The sequence below is a fragment of the Crocuta crocuta genome, unplaced genomic scaffold, assembly GCF_008692635.1.
Source record: "Crocuta crocuta isolate KB4526 unplaced genomic scaffold, BGI_CrCroc_1.0 scaffold32, whole genome shotgun sequence".
NCBI lineage: Eukaryota > Metazoa > Chordata > Mammalia > Carnivora > Hyaenidae > Crocuta > Crocuta crocuta.
The window spans coordinates 2,328,214-2,346,827 of record NW_027529424.1 but is presented as its reverse complement, the minus strand read 5'-3'; the positions used below and the strand labels follow the sequence as shown (position 1 = coordinate 2,346,827).

Genomic DNA, 18,614 nt, shown 5'->3' with positions numbered 1-18,614 from the left:
GTCTTTTCATCGGCAACCCAGTGAACATTTACATTGTAGAGCCTTTGTGAACTCCTGCCTTCCCGTGACTCTTTGTCACTGCTATTCATGTGACATACGTACATGGCTATATTTATTATACCGTATAATCAGTTATCATATTGGGACCCTTCCTGATGCCCGTAAGTCAGACTTTGTATCTCTCAGGGCTGGCACGTCCCAAGTCCTCAATAAGTACTGGTTGGATAGATAGAAGCTCCTTAGTCATAATCTAAACCATTAAGTCATTTGCTGTTGGTTGTAATGATAAGTCTAAAACAATAATATGAAGACATGTAGTTGGTAAACTTTCATTAGGAAAAAAGTCAGAAGAATATCTCGCTTCAGTAAGATGTATTACAAAAACTTACTCTTGGATAATCATACTTAATCACTTTGTAGACCCCATACGCCTTTAGACTTAAAAAAATTTTTTTTAATGTTTTATTTATTTCTGAGAGTGAGAGACCGTGTGAGCAGGGGAGGGTCAGAGAGAGAGGGAGACACAGAATCTGAAGCAGGCTCCAGGCTCTGAGCTAGCTGTCAGCACAGAGCCCGACATGGGGCTTGAACCCATGAACCATGGGATTGTGACCTGAGCCGAAGTAGGACGCTTAACTGAGCCACCCAGGCGCCCCTAGACTTTAAAACCATATTAGGAACGCAAGGATCTGAGATTAGTTTTTCTCCTGGGGAATAGGAATTATTTTGTTTGGCCTCATGCTTCCCAGAATGCCTAGCACACTATGGTCGAGTAAAAGGGCTCAGAGCAGAGCGTGAATGATTCTGATGACGTGGGAAGTCTGGCCCTGCCTTTTCCAAATGCAATTCTCCACTCGATTATCCACAAGGTCGTCTCATTTCTCTGCCTCACTCTGCCTTTCAGTCCCTGGATGCTTGATAAATATCACCGTAGGGGCGGTGGCGTCAGACTGATTGCTGTTTTGGGTCCTGCGGCTGGTAAAGGGTGTGTGCGGGCTGTGGCTGGGAGGCCGAGGCGGTACCCCCACCTCTTGGAACAGAAGCTGCCCCACATCTGATGCTCAATGCAGTTTCGCTGAATGATTCAATGTGGAAATAGCACACCGAGAGACTTATAGCATCATAATCTAAGGAAGTTTTTATTTGTAACTAGAGTTTTGCTGCTTTTAGGCCTTGTCCTAAAGGAACTGATCCCAGATTTTTGCAAAGTGCTCCTACATATTGTTTACAAGCCATTTGAAAAAAGAGTCCCAATTTCCTTTATAAGCAGCAGCTATCTGAGGGACTAAGGTGGTATTGAGGCTTTTAAATTTTCAGGAGTCAAAAGGGGAAAACACCAACTGAACTCGTTCATATATCTCTGTTGAACTTGAGTAATCATCAAACAGGTGCTTAAAGCTCAGCCACCTGACCTGAGACTCCCAGAACTTGCCCTTGGACTCACCCTGGAGGACTTGACCCCGGTTTGAGGAACAGTGACATGAACTGGCCATCAGGCGAAATAAGCCCTCCTTTCTTCACATACTCAGTCTTTTCTACAAAGTATGTTTCCGGCACTTTCCACACTGCCTTTATTTGGTTGGGAGTTTGTGTTTCTCAGCAGAATACGTGCTCGTTTGTATTCACAGTACCAAACGCCCAGTCATTGCCCAATAGCTATTTGTCAGAATACAAAATAAACAAAACACTGTGTAAGGATTCATTCAAAATTCATTCATTTGAAAATAATATTGATTTAGAGTCCTTTTATTCTAAGACACAGGAAGTGTGTTTGAAAAGTCTGCCTTGCCACGGTTCAGCATACCAGTCAGCACTAACTCAAGGTGTAGACTGCCTGGAGAACATATTTATTGTATATAACTCCATGTGTCAGGAGTTGAAAGTCGGGCTCACTAGAGGAGATGCATAAATATCTATTATGTAAAGCACAAAGTGGTCAGTGCTACAGGAGATGTACAGGGCACCAGGTAGCATCTAGCTGGTGAGGTGTGAGGGGTGAGCGGGATCAGGGAGGGGACAGGAGAGCATTTTATGAGGGCCTCATGGCAGAATTTAGGAGACAGAGATGCAGTTGCTGTTTCTAGCATTTGCTGCAACTCCTAAAACTAAGCATCTGGACGTTTCTCTGGAGCCCCGAGACCCGCTAAGGGATAACAGTATTTGATTTCTGAGAGGAGCCAAAGCTGTCGGTGCGTCCTGTTCCACTTTCTACTGACGGACAAATGCTGTTATTTTGAAGTGTTCTCTCCAGATGAAGGAACGTGAGCTTGCCCGGGGATGCGTCTCTTACAAAGGAGTCAGTTTTACTAGTTGAGGCCGTAAGAGCTGTGCCAGGAGCAGAGGGGCTGATATTTGCCCCCTTCCCGGTGTCCTGCCCTTTCTCGTATGCAGATTCGTACTAATGCTATGTCCACAAGGTGCCACAAAGCAGCAAACGAACTCCTTAAAAAAAGAAGGTAGCTTTATTCTCCGAGACATGAAGAAAACTAATCTCAAGTTTTCACTACAAAACTTTTTGATTTCCTCCATTTAATAAATATAGTGAGCGGGCCTTACTACTACGTAATGATTGACAGACAACTTTGCGCAATATTAAAAAACAGGTTAAAACTCCAGTTGTGTCATTGAACCCCTTCTTTCCAAGTACCAGCACTAGTTTAAACCAGATATCTCTGCGTACTAATGATGGCTATGCTGGGAACCACACTCTTCCGAATGAATGATCATTTTATAACTAGATTTCCTCGGACCGAATCACCATTCGAGCGAAGACAGATGACTACTACGCTAATTTACAGATTCTGTTGATTCCTGAAGTCGTATGATCTTTCAACGATGACATCCAAAGGATGGGGCAGAATTTATGACCCTTGGAGTCATCATTTTAAGAGTTAAGAGTCTGAATTCAGACTAAATTTGGATGTTCATGGACGTCTTGCCTATTTTCAGTACCACAGTTAACTTAGCGCGATAGCATAGAAAATGTTGAATTTTCCTTATCTAGCGGCATCACATCTTGTGCTGGGTGAACTCTGGAGGCAAAAACTATATTTAGTCATAATGACCCTTGAGAATGTTTGTGGACCCGGCCTGTGGACATTAACTCTCTTGTTTCTCTTTGCATTTCAGTTGTGGCCTCCCTTTGCTTAGTAGAATTTGGGGTCAAGATCTAGTTTGAGTGGGGGAATCCCCTAACCAGGTAAATTGAAAGATTTCTCCTTCAGTCCCTATGGGCATATCATGTGATTCCCCTGTAGAACTTAAAATAGGGGTGCCTGGGTGGCTCAGTTGAGTGTCAGCTCAGGTCATGATCTCACAGTTCCTGAGTTCGAGCCCCGTGTCAGACTCTGTGCTGGCAGCTCAGAGCCTGGAACCTGCTTCGGATTCTGTATCTCCCTCTCCTGACCCTCCCCCACTCATGCTTTCTCTATCAAAAATAAATAAGTAAGTAAGTAAATAAATAAATAAACTGTTAAAAAAAATAAAGGAAAATATGTAAAACAATTTTAAAGAGAGCATATTAATCACAGAGGGAACATTTCTGATACAGGCTACTTTACATCAGGTATTATCAATGCCGAATTATAGTAGAACGTGTATATAAAACATGTATTGGTTAAAGAAGTAAAAAAACTGCATGAGTATTCATATTGGACATTAGCCTCAGGTTTTCAACTGCAAATCAATACATTACATATAATAGTTTGTATACTCAACTGGCTAACTAGTTAATTTTCAGGCTGGCTCACGAAAAAAAACCAACAACAACATGGATGAAGAGTCAGGATTCTGTGGAATAAAACTAACCGATTTGGGGCTGACCACACATAACAGAATTTATAAGATGGCTGAATGACCATGAACTTAAGTCTTTTTGCTCACAGTACTTCCATGCACAATGATCTTTTAGTCTCATTTACTATTTATTTTGCAGCATGTCAGATGTATTTCTAGGAAAATGAGCTTTAGTTTGTGGGAAGAAATTTAAGAAAACCACAAAAACTCCCCGCTGATGTTATTTTGCTCACAAACACGATCTGCTTCTATTTGAGAAAAACTGCAATCGTTTCCTGTAACACAGGTCTGCCTCAGGTAGATCTGGCAGGAAGTACTGGTACTATTTATTAAATGCAATGCTCAGAGCATGGCCAGTGAGCTGGGAACCCAGAGAATACACTGGATTGGAGGGCAGGCTTGGTATAGCTGGTCTGGCCGGAGCTGAGAATCTGTGTCGATGACCCTCTACATTGGATGTACTGTAAGGTGGATACTCGGTAGTAAGTAAAAAACGCTCGGCCAGACGTTCTGTGACAATGTGTAAGTTACATACCAGCACATATTTAAGGGTGAATCAGATGAAAGTTACAAGAAGTCATCAAAGGGCCGATCCTTTGTCGATTTTGTATTCAATCAAATTTTGGTAGAACTAAGTGATGAATTTCAGAAAACACAACACAATTTGGCCCCTTGAAATGTCTCCATGGACTTGCCTAATAAGATACTGAAAAGCCTTTTAGAGATGTTTTTAGCTTCTTCCTTCCTCAGGTGGTAAATTAATGACTCTGAGCAGTATGGCTTGATTTATGCTAAAGATATGTGAGCCGAAATGCTTAAGATGGAAGATTTCAGCCACTGCCATCTAGATTCTTCCATCGTAACTCCAGTGAAACTGCTGCTCCGAGATGTCTACCTCTGAGAACCTGTCCTTGACCCTCCAGGCAGCGGGTAACTCCTGCTTTCCTGGCTCCCCTGTGTCTTCTGACTGCGGCTATTAGAGCTCACCTCACAGCACCACGTCATCGCTGCGTATGCATTTCCCTCCCCATGCTCCTTGCAGGGCGTGACTATTTCATTCATTTCGGTGTGCCCCGGAAAAGGTGATACCATGTTCCAGGCCCTGGGCTAACATGCATGAAGTGGATTTTCCCATTTCATCCTCACCCTACGGAGTGACTATTTTATTACCCCCAATTTGCAGATGCAAAAACCAAGGCTTAGAGAGGTTATGTAACTTGTTTACGGTTACCCAGCCAAGTAGTGATGAAGCAAGGATCTGACCGCAGGCAGTCTGTACTGAAACCTACGCTCTGAGGCATATATGCTGCCTGAAGTTCAGTGAGTCAATGAATGAATAAACAGTTGCTTGCTCAATGGATTCGCTCTACTAGTTCCCATGGATTATGTATTTATTGGGCTAAGAAGGTGTTGAGAGAACAGGTTCTGATTTCAGAAGCTACTTCTGTTGAAAGCAGCAAGACATTTAAAATTATTTAAGAAGAAGGACATACTGGGGCACCTAGGTGGCTCAGTCGGTTGAGCATCTGACTTTGGATCAGGTCATGATCTCACAGTTCATGAGTTCGAGCCCCGCGTCGGGCTAGCTGATGTCAGCACAGCAGTTCTTTTTCAGATCCTCTGTCCCCTTGCTCTCTCTAACCACCCCGCCCCCCGCCGCCCTCTCTCAGAATTAAATAAATATTAAAAAAAAGAAGAATGACATACTACAAACATCAGTGAACTAATCTTCAGTTGATGGGTCACCATAGATTTATCTTCTGATAACTTTTAAATTTGTGTCTTCTAGGATTACTGGGTAATATTCATAGTAATACCAACAAAGATAAAAAGATTTTCTCCTCTTAAAAATGATCATACATCTGTTTTTAAAAACTGATCTGTTTCACTAAAGCCAAGAAACGAGCCAAACAAAAACTATCAACAATGAAACAAGCGTGGGCCAGGTGTATCTACTGGGAAAACCCCAAGTCACTATTTCCAACCAAATCAGAAAGAACAGTGACAGTTAAAACTCCCCATCTGCCTCGTCTGAGTGTTGTAGATGACTCGGGTTGTGAACAGATGGAGAAAGAAGGGAATACTGGATTTAAATGTGAAATTTGGTTTGGGGTTGAGGGTTCCCGCTTTTACTTCCGTGTAACTGATGCCTGGGTTTTATTTATTAATGTGCTGATTTTAAGTGGGTCAAACAAAGTAGAAACTTTTCTGGCCACTCTGTGTTTTACATATACTATTTACTCACAGGTATTTGTTTATTCATATGTACACTTAAGTTTTATTTAACATTTCTATCTGTCCCTGTAAGGTTCTTAGCTAGGACTGCTGAAGTTTAAAAAAAGAACCAGTATTTATTGAGGGTTTAAAATGTACCAGGATCTATTCTAAGTGCTTCATATAGATTTCTTCAGTTAACTTTTCCAGCAGGCCAGTTCTTGGAGGTCAGCATCACCATGATTCCCATTTTATGGAGAGAAAACTGAGGCAAAGGGTTACACGGCTAAGCTTCTCGCTCAGGCAGGCTGACCTCAGAGTTTGCATTCTTCACCATTAACTTCTCCTCCAGAACCTTCCAAGTCACCAGAGAGTAAACTGCTGTGGTCCAGCCTCTCAGTTTTCCTCCTACAAGCAATCATCCCGAGACTGGTTCCCGAGCGTTGGTCACGTGCAGGAACTGAGCTAGAATGGGCTCCTGAGTCTGTCACTCGGTGGATAAGGGCGACCACACACCCGGATGTGAGGGCCAGCCCCGCCTTTCTGGCTGTGACCCTCAACAGGCTACATAAGCCCTTTATGCCACTTTGATGTCACAGGGACAGTAATGCTGCCTCGGAGAGAAAGGGTGACAGTGGCACAGAAATACTATGATTGTATAGTCCCTGCCCTGGAGAGACCAGGGCGGCCGGAGGGGGAGTCATGTGAATAATTACAGACTAGTACAGAAGGTTCTAGAAAAGAGAACTGCTCAAATTATGTTGGGTCCTGGGGGCTGTGGGAGAAGAAACGGGAGTCAAACTGAAGGGAGGCGTCTAACGAAAGCGGAGTCCTGGGCCTAAAGTTCTGAAAGTTTATTTTGAACACTGTGCTCAGTGCAAATGAAGACGTTTTGTCGGAGGTGGACTAGCTCATGTGTACTGAGCACCTGCTGTGTGTGTGCCAGGCTGTGCAGGAGGGTCTCCCACGTGCCCGCTGTTGTCTAGTGTGAGCACTCGGAGGCAACATTGCAGGTGGGTATGATGAGAGCTCAGTGTTCTTCCGCATCTGAATAGGGGTGACTGTTATCACTCAGGTGACGGGCCAGAGCATGGGCCCTACGGGAATTTGTACTGCGGGGACGCTGAAAGTCACAGTGCGAAACAGATAACTTTACACGCTGTGAGCTAGAAAGAATTAATGTGCATGTTTACACATTACAGAGCAATGAGAGCCTAGGTTTTACGTGTCCTTTTCTCATTGCTTCTCGCTCTAATCTTCCTCCTGCGCTCCGAACGTCTACTGACCGTTTTGCGATAGCAAACTTATACTTCCCATCCGGAGCTGAAGGCTGCTTCTGCCCTTGTGTTCCCTGCCTCAGTTAAAGCAGCTGGCACCACCCAGCAACTCACCTGGTTTCCCCAGAGGGAAATGTGGGGGCTGTTTTCTGAGCCACCATGTCCTCTGTGTGGGTACGTCCTGAGAGCTCCTTTCTCTTTCTCCAGGCTCCCTGCTCATGATGACCCTCCCATGCCTGACTGGCGGTGACTGTCTTCCTCTGGTCTCTTTGTCTCTATTATCGTCCCTCCATCTATCGATCACCCACAAGGCGGATCCACTTCCCACTCTTTGAAGACTCAAGTATGATTATTCCTCTACTTGAAACTTGCAGTGGCTCCCTAGTGCCCACGAGATGAAGGTCAAGGGCACTGGCGTGGCATATTTAGGGCTTTCACTACCTGGCCCTGTCCTACCTCTTTAGCAGCAGTAGCAGCAGCTGACGCTGGCCAGTCACTTATTGTAGCAGCTTCGGACACCTGCCCTGTCCTACTACTTTGGACCCAATCTTCCCAATGCTGGGTGTTTCCCAGGGCCCATCTTCAAACACAGAATGTGGAATTCCCATCCACTTATATATATCCAGTGGTATCACACTTTCTCAAATCCATTTTAGAGAGTCATTCCTACCAGATTATTATATATTTTCTGTCTTCTCCTCTGGACTTTCACCAAAATTTAAAAGCACCATGGCTAAGAAATAATAAAAGACTAGAAGTGCACCTAAACTTGGATGCCTTTAGATCAATGGTTCCATCACCTGACGGGGTCAATCCACACAGCCTTAGCCCCCTCTACCCCCCCTCCACTGCCTTGCCCAGGGACCTCAGAAGCTAGCCTCGCTAATGCTGGTGAACACGATCTGTGGGCAAAGTTTCCTCATCCAATGATGGGATTCACTGCACGGTCCTCTAGATTGGTTACACTTCTGTTGAACAGATAAATCCAATGGCCTATCCGCTGCATAACGTAAAGATAATTATCTCTGTATTTTTTGCTTTTAGAAGCATGTTATTCTTCAATCAAAGATAATCAGCACCTAACTGAGTTTTCAGGGACAATTCCAAATGTACTTTGTTAAACGGAACAGCTCTTGTTAGCAAAAATAATCGTGAATGAAAAGCAAATTATTTTTATTTGGCATGTAAACAAAATTATAATGCTGATATCGGTAAAGATAAGAACAATTCTACTCTGCTTCATTAATGTACATAAGGCCTTTATCAGATCCTTTGCAATTTATCTCTGAAGTATAATTGGAGCTTAAAAATAAAGAAAGGAGAAAGTTTAGTTACTAGCATTAGATTGACCCATTTAGGAGATGACTTGTACAATCCAAATGACTGCTCCTGATATACTAATGTCTATTAGAAAAGAATGCTTAAAAAATAAAAAAATATATAAGTATTATGAAAGCTGCTTAAGGTTCAGTGTACTTGGTGTTTTGGAATAATTTACCTATTTCCAAATATGTGATCTGCCTCAGTGTTGAAATCAGGGCCTAAGTTCCAATAATCATATGATATAAACAAATCAGCTGACTGGCCTGGGGTAGGACGTTATCATCATTAATGACTTTTTTAAAGCTAAGTTTTGGGGCATCTGGGAGGCTCAGTTCGCTGAGCGTCTGACCTCAGCTCAAGTCATGATCTCACAGTCTGTGAGTTCAGGCCCCGCGTCGGGCTCTGTGCTGGGCTGACAGCTCAGAGCCTGGAGCCTGCTTCGGATACTGTGTCTCCCTTTCTCTGCCCCTCCCCTGCTCATGCTCTGTCTTTCTCTCTCTTAGAAATAAATAAACGTTAAAAATTAAAAAAAAAAAAAGTTTCGAGTCTAGAAGAACATCTTAACAATTTTAACATGTGTTCAAAGATAAAAAGTTAAAAACCCCTTTAACACCGATTGGATAAAAGTTCAAATCGCTTTCTAGTCTAAACAAGACTCTTCCATTTATTAAAGACCCAGTGTGGATACATGCTAGCAAACTGTCTTTCTGCAATTTGAAAGGGAACACTTTTTTTTTTTAAATAGCAATTATTTTTTATTTAAAGTTTAAAAGGTAGGGCCAAACTCTAATCCCATATAGGCCCGTGGGCGTTCTCGGCAGGATTCTCATCCTATGCCATCTGATAATAATAGATCACTCCCTCTTGTTTATTTTAAGAACTCCCCCAGCAAGATGGGGTTCGCCTCACCGTACTTAGATGAAGATATTGTGAGTAGAGCTCGCGGTTGCAGAGACGGCACATTCTTAAATTCGTTTATGGTCATGTGGATATGAAATGGCAAGTCAGATGGGTATCTTAGATGTTGCCCAACATCTGGGACCTCAACAACTTTCTGGCTATGATATTAAAATAGAAAAACCTTTGCCGAGCATTAACCTATCATTACACGGAGTAAATGGCATGGCAGTACAACCTAATTAGCAGTGTAGCTTGCATCTATAAAATAGAATTAGCACTACTGCTCTTTTTTTTTTATTATTAGTTTGTGTTTCTAGAAAGGTGTGACCTTATCTGTAAGGTTCTATTCATTTATGCCCATTTACAAAGGATTTAATTATGTTCTTTTAGCTCTCTGCACTGAGGAAATTGAAAACGGCCACTTCAGAATTGAAACTGGTAAAGAAATTAGTGAGCAGGTTATTTATCCCATCACCCTCCTTCTCTCAGCGATAAAGAACGGAAACTCGTTCAAATAAATAAGGCAGAAGATTTTCGGGAGAGGAAAATCAAGGCGAGGAAATGATTAATAGTCTTCCTTTCCTCTTTCCCACGCGTCTTTTGCAAGTTTCTCTAGTTTTCTGGGGCAGGGCGAGTTCAGGGGAAAGTGTAGTAAGACGGTAAAACCCTGCAAGTTATGTCACATTCGTGTCAGCAGCCAGAAAACATCGACTTACATCTGAGGCCGGCGACTCCAGGACAATGCCGAATCCTAGGACGCGGCTGTCCCCAGGGGACGGGTGATCAGCCGCCGGGGGACCGGACTGCTCAGAGGCCACTGCTGTCTTCTCGGCTCCTAACACGCCGGCCTTCTGTTTTGCGGGCAGAGGCTCAACAGTCTTTGGGGGCACTTTTTTCTTTTTATTTCTCTTGCGCGAGACCGCGGCTCGCTGGGAGCATATGAGGGAAATCGGGGGTTGTTGTCTGTTTTGGGCTCCAGCTGCGAAGAACAAACAGAAATGGGGTACAGACACCTGAGTCTCACTGAGGAAAAGTTATCACCCCTCTGTCTACACGGCCCAGAACACTGGCACCGAAATGGAGTTCAGTCAAGGAGGCAGGCCAAGGTCAATCCCCTGCTAGACCTGCAGGGCACCAACTGATGTCTCTGGAGCACTTTAAAGTGCGACACGCGGAAAAGCAGCTCAGACAAAGCCGTGTCCCTGCCGCTGGTAAATCACAGTTACTGCTGCTGCTGTGTTCCGTGGAAGAAAGGGATTCTGAGCTGTAGGAGAACAGCTGAGCGTGATTTTACAAGTCGCAGGATATTTTTCTATAAAGGGGAACTCAGAACTTAAGGTAAGTCACACTCAGGAACATTCCGATTGTCCCTTGAGGATAAACTGATCATCAGTGGTGAGCAACCTACAGGCACCAACACTGACCAAGACTGAGGCGATGGTGATCATTTATTAAAGAATCAGTGTGGGATGATTAGCATGCACGTGGGCAAAAGCCCGCTAGTCATTTATCAGGGCCAGTTACCCCTTCCTCACAAACCAGTGTTGTCGCACACAGCTTCCGCCATGGCACCACACTACTGGATTCTGACCAGGCTCCTCGCCACACCTGGGTTTTGGGGGGCTGAAAAAGCAGGAATGATACAGCTCTGCTCAAGTCGAGAAGACTAGTAAAATCCAGAAACAGGTTGAGTTCCGGAGATGAAAAGCACTGAGCCAGGACCAAGTACTAGCACTGAATATACACTTAAGGAAACCAAGGATGGTAATTATAGTTTTCACAGATGTACGTTGGCAAGTAATGTTTGTTAACCATTTAAAAATATTCTGATGGAAAGTGTAATAGAAAAATATGGCATCATTATTTAAATCCTCATGTATCAATATGGCTTACTAAATATGATCACAGGATATGCCTGCCTTTTCACAGAAATAAGCTGAATGAAAACTAAAGATCTTTACATGCACATAAATATGGACCATCTCCTATCAGTTTGCAAATAAAGGATATATATACTTTGAACTTGGTATTTGCATTTCCCAGACTGGCAAGAAATTTCTAAGTATCAGAAACGAACTACTTGGGGTGCCTGGCTGGCTCAGTTGGTGGAGTGTGCGACTTCTGAACCTGGGGTTATAAATTCGAATCCTACATTGGGTTTACAGATTACTTAAAAAAAATAAAATAACAAGAAATGAGATATTTGCACTGCATCGGAGCACTGAAAAGGTTTTTAACCACCTGTGCAGTAATTAGTCTAATTCACTGCTGCTTGACCTTGGCTGCATGTTAGAATCACCCCGGAGCTTTTAAAAAAAGTCAGTGCCTCATAGCCTCACCCCAGACTAAGTGAGTTGGAATTTGCAGGGTGGTTCCCCGGCACTGAGATTTTTTTTTTTGAAAGCTTCTCGAGTGATCCACTGAGCAAGCCTGAGGAAAGAACTTTTCTCTGTTCTCCAGATTTTCACCCAAGGCTAGATGTCCATGCCCAAAGTTAAATGGACAGTGGAAGCAAAATAATAATAATAATAATAATAAGCCTCACTATTCTAAATTAAAAGTGAAAATACTTTTGGTTTAAAGAACACAGTCACTGAGTTTTTCTTCTCCGTTTGCAAGTCTAGACAGAGCCACAGTCTCCTGTATCCAGACCTTATCGCTTCATCTTACTCCTTGCTTTTTCTCCCTGAAGTAAAGGCGAAACTTCCTAAATATAACTTAAGTCTAAGTTTTATAGGCAATAAACCTTAAGTAAATCTACCCACACAACGCAAATTCTTAAGTTTAAGGAAATGAAAGGGTAATTTTTGCAGTTTATCCTTTCTGCTAGCGGACAGCCCCGGCATCGTTTACCGCCCTAATCTACAGAGGCTCAGAAAGGGAAACACAGTGACAAAGTGGCATTTACTTAATAGATTCCAAAAGGGCTTCGGTCAAGGATTTAGATGGTTGCAATTTGTAGTTTCTCATTTCAGTAGTAAGGAGCTTAAGTAACAAAATAAATCATCACAGTTTCCTATGCATATTTTCTTAACTGCTAACAGATTCTTCCTCGGAGAAAAGAATCTGTGCGTCATGAAGGGACCTTCCTTGCTGAGCTCCTTGCCGGGGAGATATTCCTTCCGCCGCAGGGTCAAGGAGAAGATGGGTTACTGTGGAGGATCAGGGGGAGTTGCCTGCTCACTGGCCCGACCAAAATGCTATTCTTTCCTTGGGCTAAAACCGAATTCACAGGAAATCAGATGGTGCTCTTCAGAGGGCCTTTTGCTCACCTTATTTTCATGTGCTCTTGGGTGATCGGTGTGTCTAAATATTAAGCTTTTTATACCCAAACCACATCGCTGAATATTAAAATTTTACTAGAATTCACTGCATGGCACCAGGTGCCATTTCTGAGTGAAGACCTTCCTGAGTTACGGGGGCGGGGTGGCAATGCAGGTCACATACAACTGTGCTATTTCCGCTCAAGGAGTTTTCCCTCCCCAGCGGAGGCCTTCATGAAGTGATTTATTATTTTCTGTGCCTGTGACAANCAATCTGTGGAGATTAGAAACCGCAGCCTGCTGTCATGGTGCCCCAGACGTCGACGAACGGCTCCTGGTCTCCAGAGCACTAGAGCCTGTGTGCGGCTTCACAGAGTTCGTTTCGTTTGCTAAGCCCTCCTGTCTGGGCAAGAGGCCCGCGAGTTAGATATAAATGCTGCAGTTGCAGATGAGAAATCAGGGTGCAGAGAAGCCACACAGCTTTGCTGGGAGGGCTGGGACTCTGACCCCGACCCTCAGACGCCCTGCTCCTTCATTCCCCAGCTCCGCCGACACCAGCGAGAACAAGAGAGGCGACGTGGCGTCGTGTAAATCAAGAAGACAAGACATGAGGGGTCTTGGAGCTTCCACATCCTGAATATTCATCCAGGAGATGGGCCAGAGGCAGGAGCTGAGGGCGCCCGTGCTCCTGAATGTCCCCGCGGGGAGAGCCCACGCTCCTGAGAGGCCCCCCGCCCCGGCACTTAGGCAACAGTGCATGGTGACTCCCTACTGTCACGGCGAGCCCCAGAGGGGACGGGGCGGTCGTGGGGGTTGGCAACACGCACAGGCCCCCCACACAGAGCACTTCAGGAGGTAGGGGGAGTCAGCCTCACGTTCTTTCTTGATGTGAACTTCCCTGTCGACTCACATTAGGAAAGGGAGCTGGAGAACCATGCCCACCTTCACGTGTGATCGTTTCAAAATTCCAGGAACTGACATTTGTGAAGTAGTAGGGGTGAGGGCGGGAACGACATGGAGCACGCGTACATCGGCGCAGGAGAAGCCGGGTTAGCAATAACAAATCTGCTAGATCTGCTGAAGGAAAAATGTGTTGTAGACAAAGCTGAGAAAACGGACGCTCGGAAAAGCGTGGCAAGACAGCGAGGTGGGAGGAGAGCTAGCCACTGAGCGCAAAACAAACATCCCGACAGAAGATGTCAGGTACGCACGACAATCGGGGGACCCCATCCCAGGCCTGGTGTCTGTACCTGCTTGAATTTGCATTAATTTCCGCATAGTCCTGAGCTCCTGGAGGATGGCCTGCAAGGTCGACTGGCAGTTACACGTGCAGCAGTTTGCTCCACCTGACGAATTCACTGCTGGAAGTTCTCCTGAGCATCAGAGAGAAGAATGGCATACTCCGAACGTCAACAGTGCAATTATAAAGAGGAAAAATAAAAGGCATCTTTATAGCATTTGGAAGCATGTAAGGAAAACGTACCCAATAACTGTTACCGCCTAATTGCTGGGGTCTGACTTTAGCTAACGACTCAGGCTTCTGCACCGTTAGGTGCGTGCCTGCACATGCGCCCGTGGTGCGCCCACGACGCGCTGTGGGCAGGCCTCCCCAGTGCCAGATCAGTGCCTCCCAGGTCACACCCCCATTCAAGTTCACTAGAAATACAATGCTGCACAGAAACGCAGGCTCTGAGAATAGCCTTAGCAAAAACCTTGTCGCTGCACGTTATACATGTTCACGTTAAAAATTAAATGTGTCTACGGGATGCCTGGGGTTAAGCATCCGACTTCAGCTCAGGTCATGATCTAACGGTTCATGGGTTCAAGCCTCGTGTCAGGCTCTGTGCTCACAGCTCAGAGCCTGGAATCTGCTTTGGATTCTGTGTCTCCCTCTCTCTCTGCCCTTCTCTGCTAATGCACTCTCACTCTCTCAAAAATGAATACACATTAAGAAAATTAAATGTGTCTAACTATTAAAAAATAGTTTCGTAGTATGAAGCATGTTTTTCCAAATTAAGAACTGTCACCACATTAAAACTTCCAGAGCACTCTCTGGGAGTGGTACGCGTGGGGTGGGGGAAAGCCAGGGACGAGGGTATGTATGGGAGGATGGATGTATTTGAACTTGGTGGGTTACAGGGTGTTGGGCTGCTGGCTGTTCGCCAACTCAATAAAGGACATCTTCATGCACCTTTTTCTCCATTCCCCTATCCTACATTTCCCTCCCTTTACTCTCTTGATCTCTGTTTAAATGTAGTGATCTTTTCCTTAATAAAATGGTCCTCTTAAGGTAAACACAGATTGCCCCGTTGTGCTTGAAACCCGCCGGAACACTTGGAAAGGCGCTCCTTCCGCAGTGTTCCCTCCAGCATCTGTGTCCAGCCCGACTACCGTGAAGTGGGAGGCGCTGCTGGAGGTGCACGGGGAAAGTTCCAAGGCACTGGTCCAATTAAACCTTTTATTGTATACTAAATATAACTTTAATCCCACCGTATGCATTATTTGTGGACACTGTAAAAAAAAAATTCACCACGGCAAAACCGTGAAATACATATGGCTAACTTTATGCCTGGAGTAACGCAATTATTTACATTCAAAGTTGTAGCGAACTGAGATGTTACGGGTTTAAAACTGCAAATATTTCAATGAAATTCCAAGGAGTCACAGTTCTATATAATGAGTTTCGAGAAAATATGCAAATGACAGAACACAAAAATCTATTTTCAAACCAACCTGGGGGAACTTATGTGTGTAACTTTTAACGTTCATAATGTTTTCCAGAGCGAATCCGCCACCCTTGCTGTGTGCTGGGAAGCAGAATGTTGTCCCCCCAAAACTTAACTGGTGTAAGGGCTTAGTGACCTGATGCACACCTCAGGTGTCCTATTTCTCTTACTGTTTCTGCCACGGCAGTCAAATTAGGAGGGCCTTATAGAACAGTCCTAGTCACTATTCTCAGCGCTGTCTTGATCATTTTTAGAGGACAAAACCAACCGTTCCCAGCCTGTTATAAATCATTTTCTAATTTTAAGGAGAACGGACTTTTCATTTTCATGGAGGAGTCTTTCAAGAGCCATGTGCCCTAACCTGGAAACGTGCCAGCGTGTGAATCTGACCCTGGCTTATGCAATACTGAAAGAGAAGACTCCGTACGTCTCGTGGGGTCCCTTGTCGCCAGTGTCTCAGATGGCTGTTTATGCCTCTGAACTGGTTACTGCAAACTGTGTTAAAAAAAAAATCGAGACAATTCTCTTCTTGAAGGAATAACAAACGTGGGGGGAAAAAGTCCTTAACGTTTCAAGGAAACTGACGATGTGGTCTTTTTCCTTGTTCTCTCTGTGGAAACTACAGATCTGCGCATTCATATATAATTTATGGAACAAGTAACATCCAGTGTCACTGGTAGGAAAGTTAACACATCTAGAAAAACATCATCCAATTTTTTTAAGGGAAAAAAATTGCCATTTCTTCCCCCTGAACAATTAATTAGGAGCTTAAGTTAAGGAAATTTAACTCTAAAAGGGTAATTTTCAGCCCTAATTGAAGCAAATTTTATGACATGGATCAACTGGTTCAGTTACGGGGATGTGAGGTTAAAGCAAAGGGGACACCAGTCACTAGGATACTGGGACCGGTGTCCCCACCTCCCTAACCACGACTCTACTGACAATGCAGAAGAAAAGCGAAGAAATAAAGCAAGGGGATGTATGAATGACACACCATATGACCAGAAGTTTTGATGACAAAGGGGAGCTCCTTCTGCCCCCGTGTTCAGTCTCTCCCGACAATGTCTATGGTAGCAAATGATGGCTTCCACCTCTTAAAGAGCAAAAATCTCTACGAACACATTGTCACTTCTAATATGGAGCCTCAGTCTCTCTTGCTTCACAATTCTAATTTTTTATACTCTCCGTGTAAGTCAGCTAAGGCAGGTGATGATGGGGGGCTTTAATGTACTGAGCTCAAAAACTCTGCTGAATATTTTGGGGCACCGGGGTGGCTCAGTTAAGCGTCCTCCTCTTTTTAAAAAAATTTTTTTTAATGTTTATGAGAGAGAGTGATCAGGGGAGGGGCAGAGAGAAAAGGAGACACAGAATCACAGAATCCTTAGCAGGCACCAGGCTCCGAGCTGTTAGCACAGATCCTGCTGTGGGGCTCGAACTCACGAGTGGCGAGCTTATGACCTGAGCCGAAGTCAGATGCTTAACCAACAGAGCCACTCAGGTGCCCCAAGCTTGGGTCTTGCTCCCACGGTCCATGAGATTGAGCCCCGTGTCCACCTCTGGGCTCTCTCTCTGAAAATACATTAACTTAAAAAAATTTTTTTTTTTAAAAAACCATGATGAATATTTAGAAATACAAATAATTTGGACAGCCCCTACCCCCCGCCGCCCCTCCATTCTCAATGCCTGATAAACCATACCGTTGGAACTCCCGGTGGTATGGGGCTGACTCTGGAAGGTTCTAGAGCGGGTGCCGTACTGCCCTGAGAACTGCCCGCTGGAGGGTGGTAACTCATTCCATGCACCACGTGAAGAAGGTTGGAGGCTCTGTGGGGCCTCAGCAGTGGAGTTCAAACGCGGAGGCCAGACCGAATCCAAATCCTGGGGCTCTTCTTTCAATTTTTCTCCTTCCTTGCCGACACGCTGATAGACCCTCCCGGTGCTGTCGTTCAGCAATCTTCTCATTCCTGTAATTTGTTTTTTAATTTCCATGCTTTCGTTTCCTAATGGAAACAGGGTCAAAGAGATCACTGTGCATGAGCAGAAGAAAAAATAATCCACTACCAAAAAAACCTCCAAAAAAACCCACACCCCTTCTTTGGAAATGGAATGATTACTGAGTCCAGATGCAAGCTTCTAGAAACTTAAACTATAAAAATTAAGGGCAAGAAAATGGCTCGCACCATTAGCACAGGATGCTCTCCGGTGAGATACGGGCAGTGGAGGCATCACCTTCAGACATGACACTGGAGCCAAGCGAGGAGGGCTTTCTCCGGCCCCGACTCAGGGGAGACACCCTTGGAATTACGCCTCCCTGGATGGGCCTGCCCAGACCACTGCCACCTCCACTTTGTAACTCTGTGCACAAGAGAATCCCACCTCATCTACAGTGTGTGTTTGTTAAAAAACACGTAACATAAAATTTACCATCTTAACCATTTTTCAGTGCGCTGTTCAGTTAATGCTGTTCGTGCTGGTGTGTGACAGACCTCCAGAACTGTGCGTGAAGATTCCTTCTCCATAAAGGGATTTTTTTGGGAACTAAGGTATCTCTGTCCTGCACTAGGGGTATTTAATAAATATCATTTAAAGATAACTCTCAAATCATACAGACATAAAATATTTTCTGTAAATAACAACATTACAGGATGGTATTAGGAGCTGTTTGGAATTCTTATCTTCCTAAACTGTGCATCAGCTGGTATCTTCACAAAGAATGAGAAAAGTGGATTTTTTCCCTCTAATCTGGGTGTTAAAAGACTCTCACAGTCACTCAATTAAATGCTTGAAATTTAAACTATGATAAAAAGAAAAGGTTTTCTCTACATAGCGGCTGCCAATAAATACAGACATTTAATATAAATGATGTTTTAATGTACTTAGCATCATATAAGCCAGGTTTCTCTGTAGAATCAGTAACTGCACAATGAATCTAGGTATTTTGTGTTGCCTGGTTAGATATTTACCTAATTGGGGCGCCTCAGTGGCTCAGTGGGTTGGGCATCTGACTTCGGCTCAGGTCATGATCTCACAGCACAGCTTATGGGTTTGAGCCCCGCCTCGGGCTCTGTGCTGACAGTTCAGAGCTTGGGGCCTGCTTCGGATTCTGTGTCTCCTTC

At 44.3% G+C, this 18,614-nt stretch overlaps 1 protein-coding gene across 11 annotated transcripts in view; it reads right to left on the bottom strand.

The window, feature by feature from the left end:
* The window catches only part of BEND7 (BEN domain containing 7), an 88,445-nt gene that overhangs the window by 45,887 nt on the left and 23,944 nt on the right, over positions 1-18,614 (bottom strand). For 10 of the 11 annotated variants that reach the window (XM_077758482.1, XM_077758479.1, XM_077758474.1 and 7 more), the window contains exons 2-4: positions 17,196-17,498; positions 14,023-14,145; positions 10,226-10,488 (exon numbers count right to left, since the gene is read on the bottom strand). In XM_077758482.1, coding sequence (XP_077614608.1) covers positions 10,226-10,488; positions 14,023-14,145; positions 17,196-17,487 — 678 coding nt within the window. In that variant the 5' untranslated portion in view covers positions 17,488-17,498. Of the gene's footprint in view, positions 1-10,225; positions 10,489-14,022; positions 14,146-17,195; positions 17,499-18,461; positions 18,495-18,614 lie in introns of those variants that run through there. The other variant, XM_077758472.1, reaches the window with a different exon arrangement.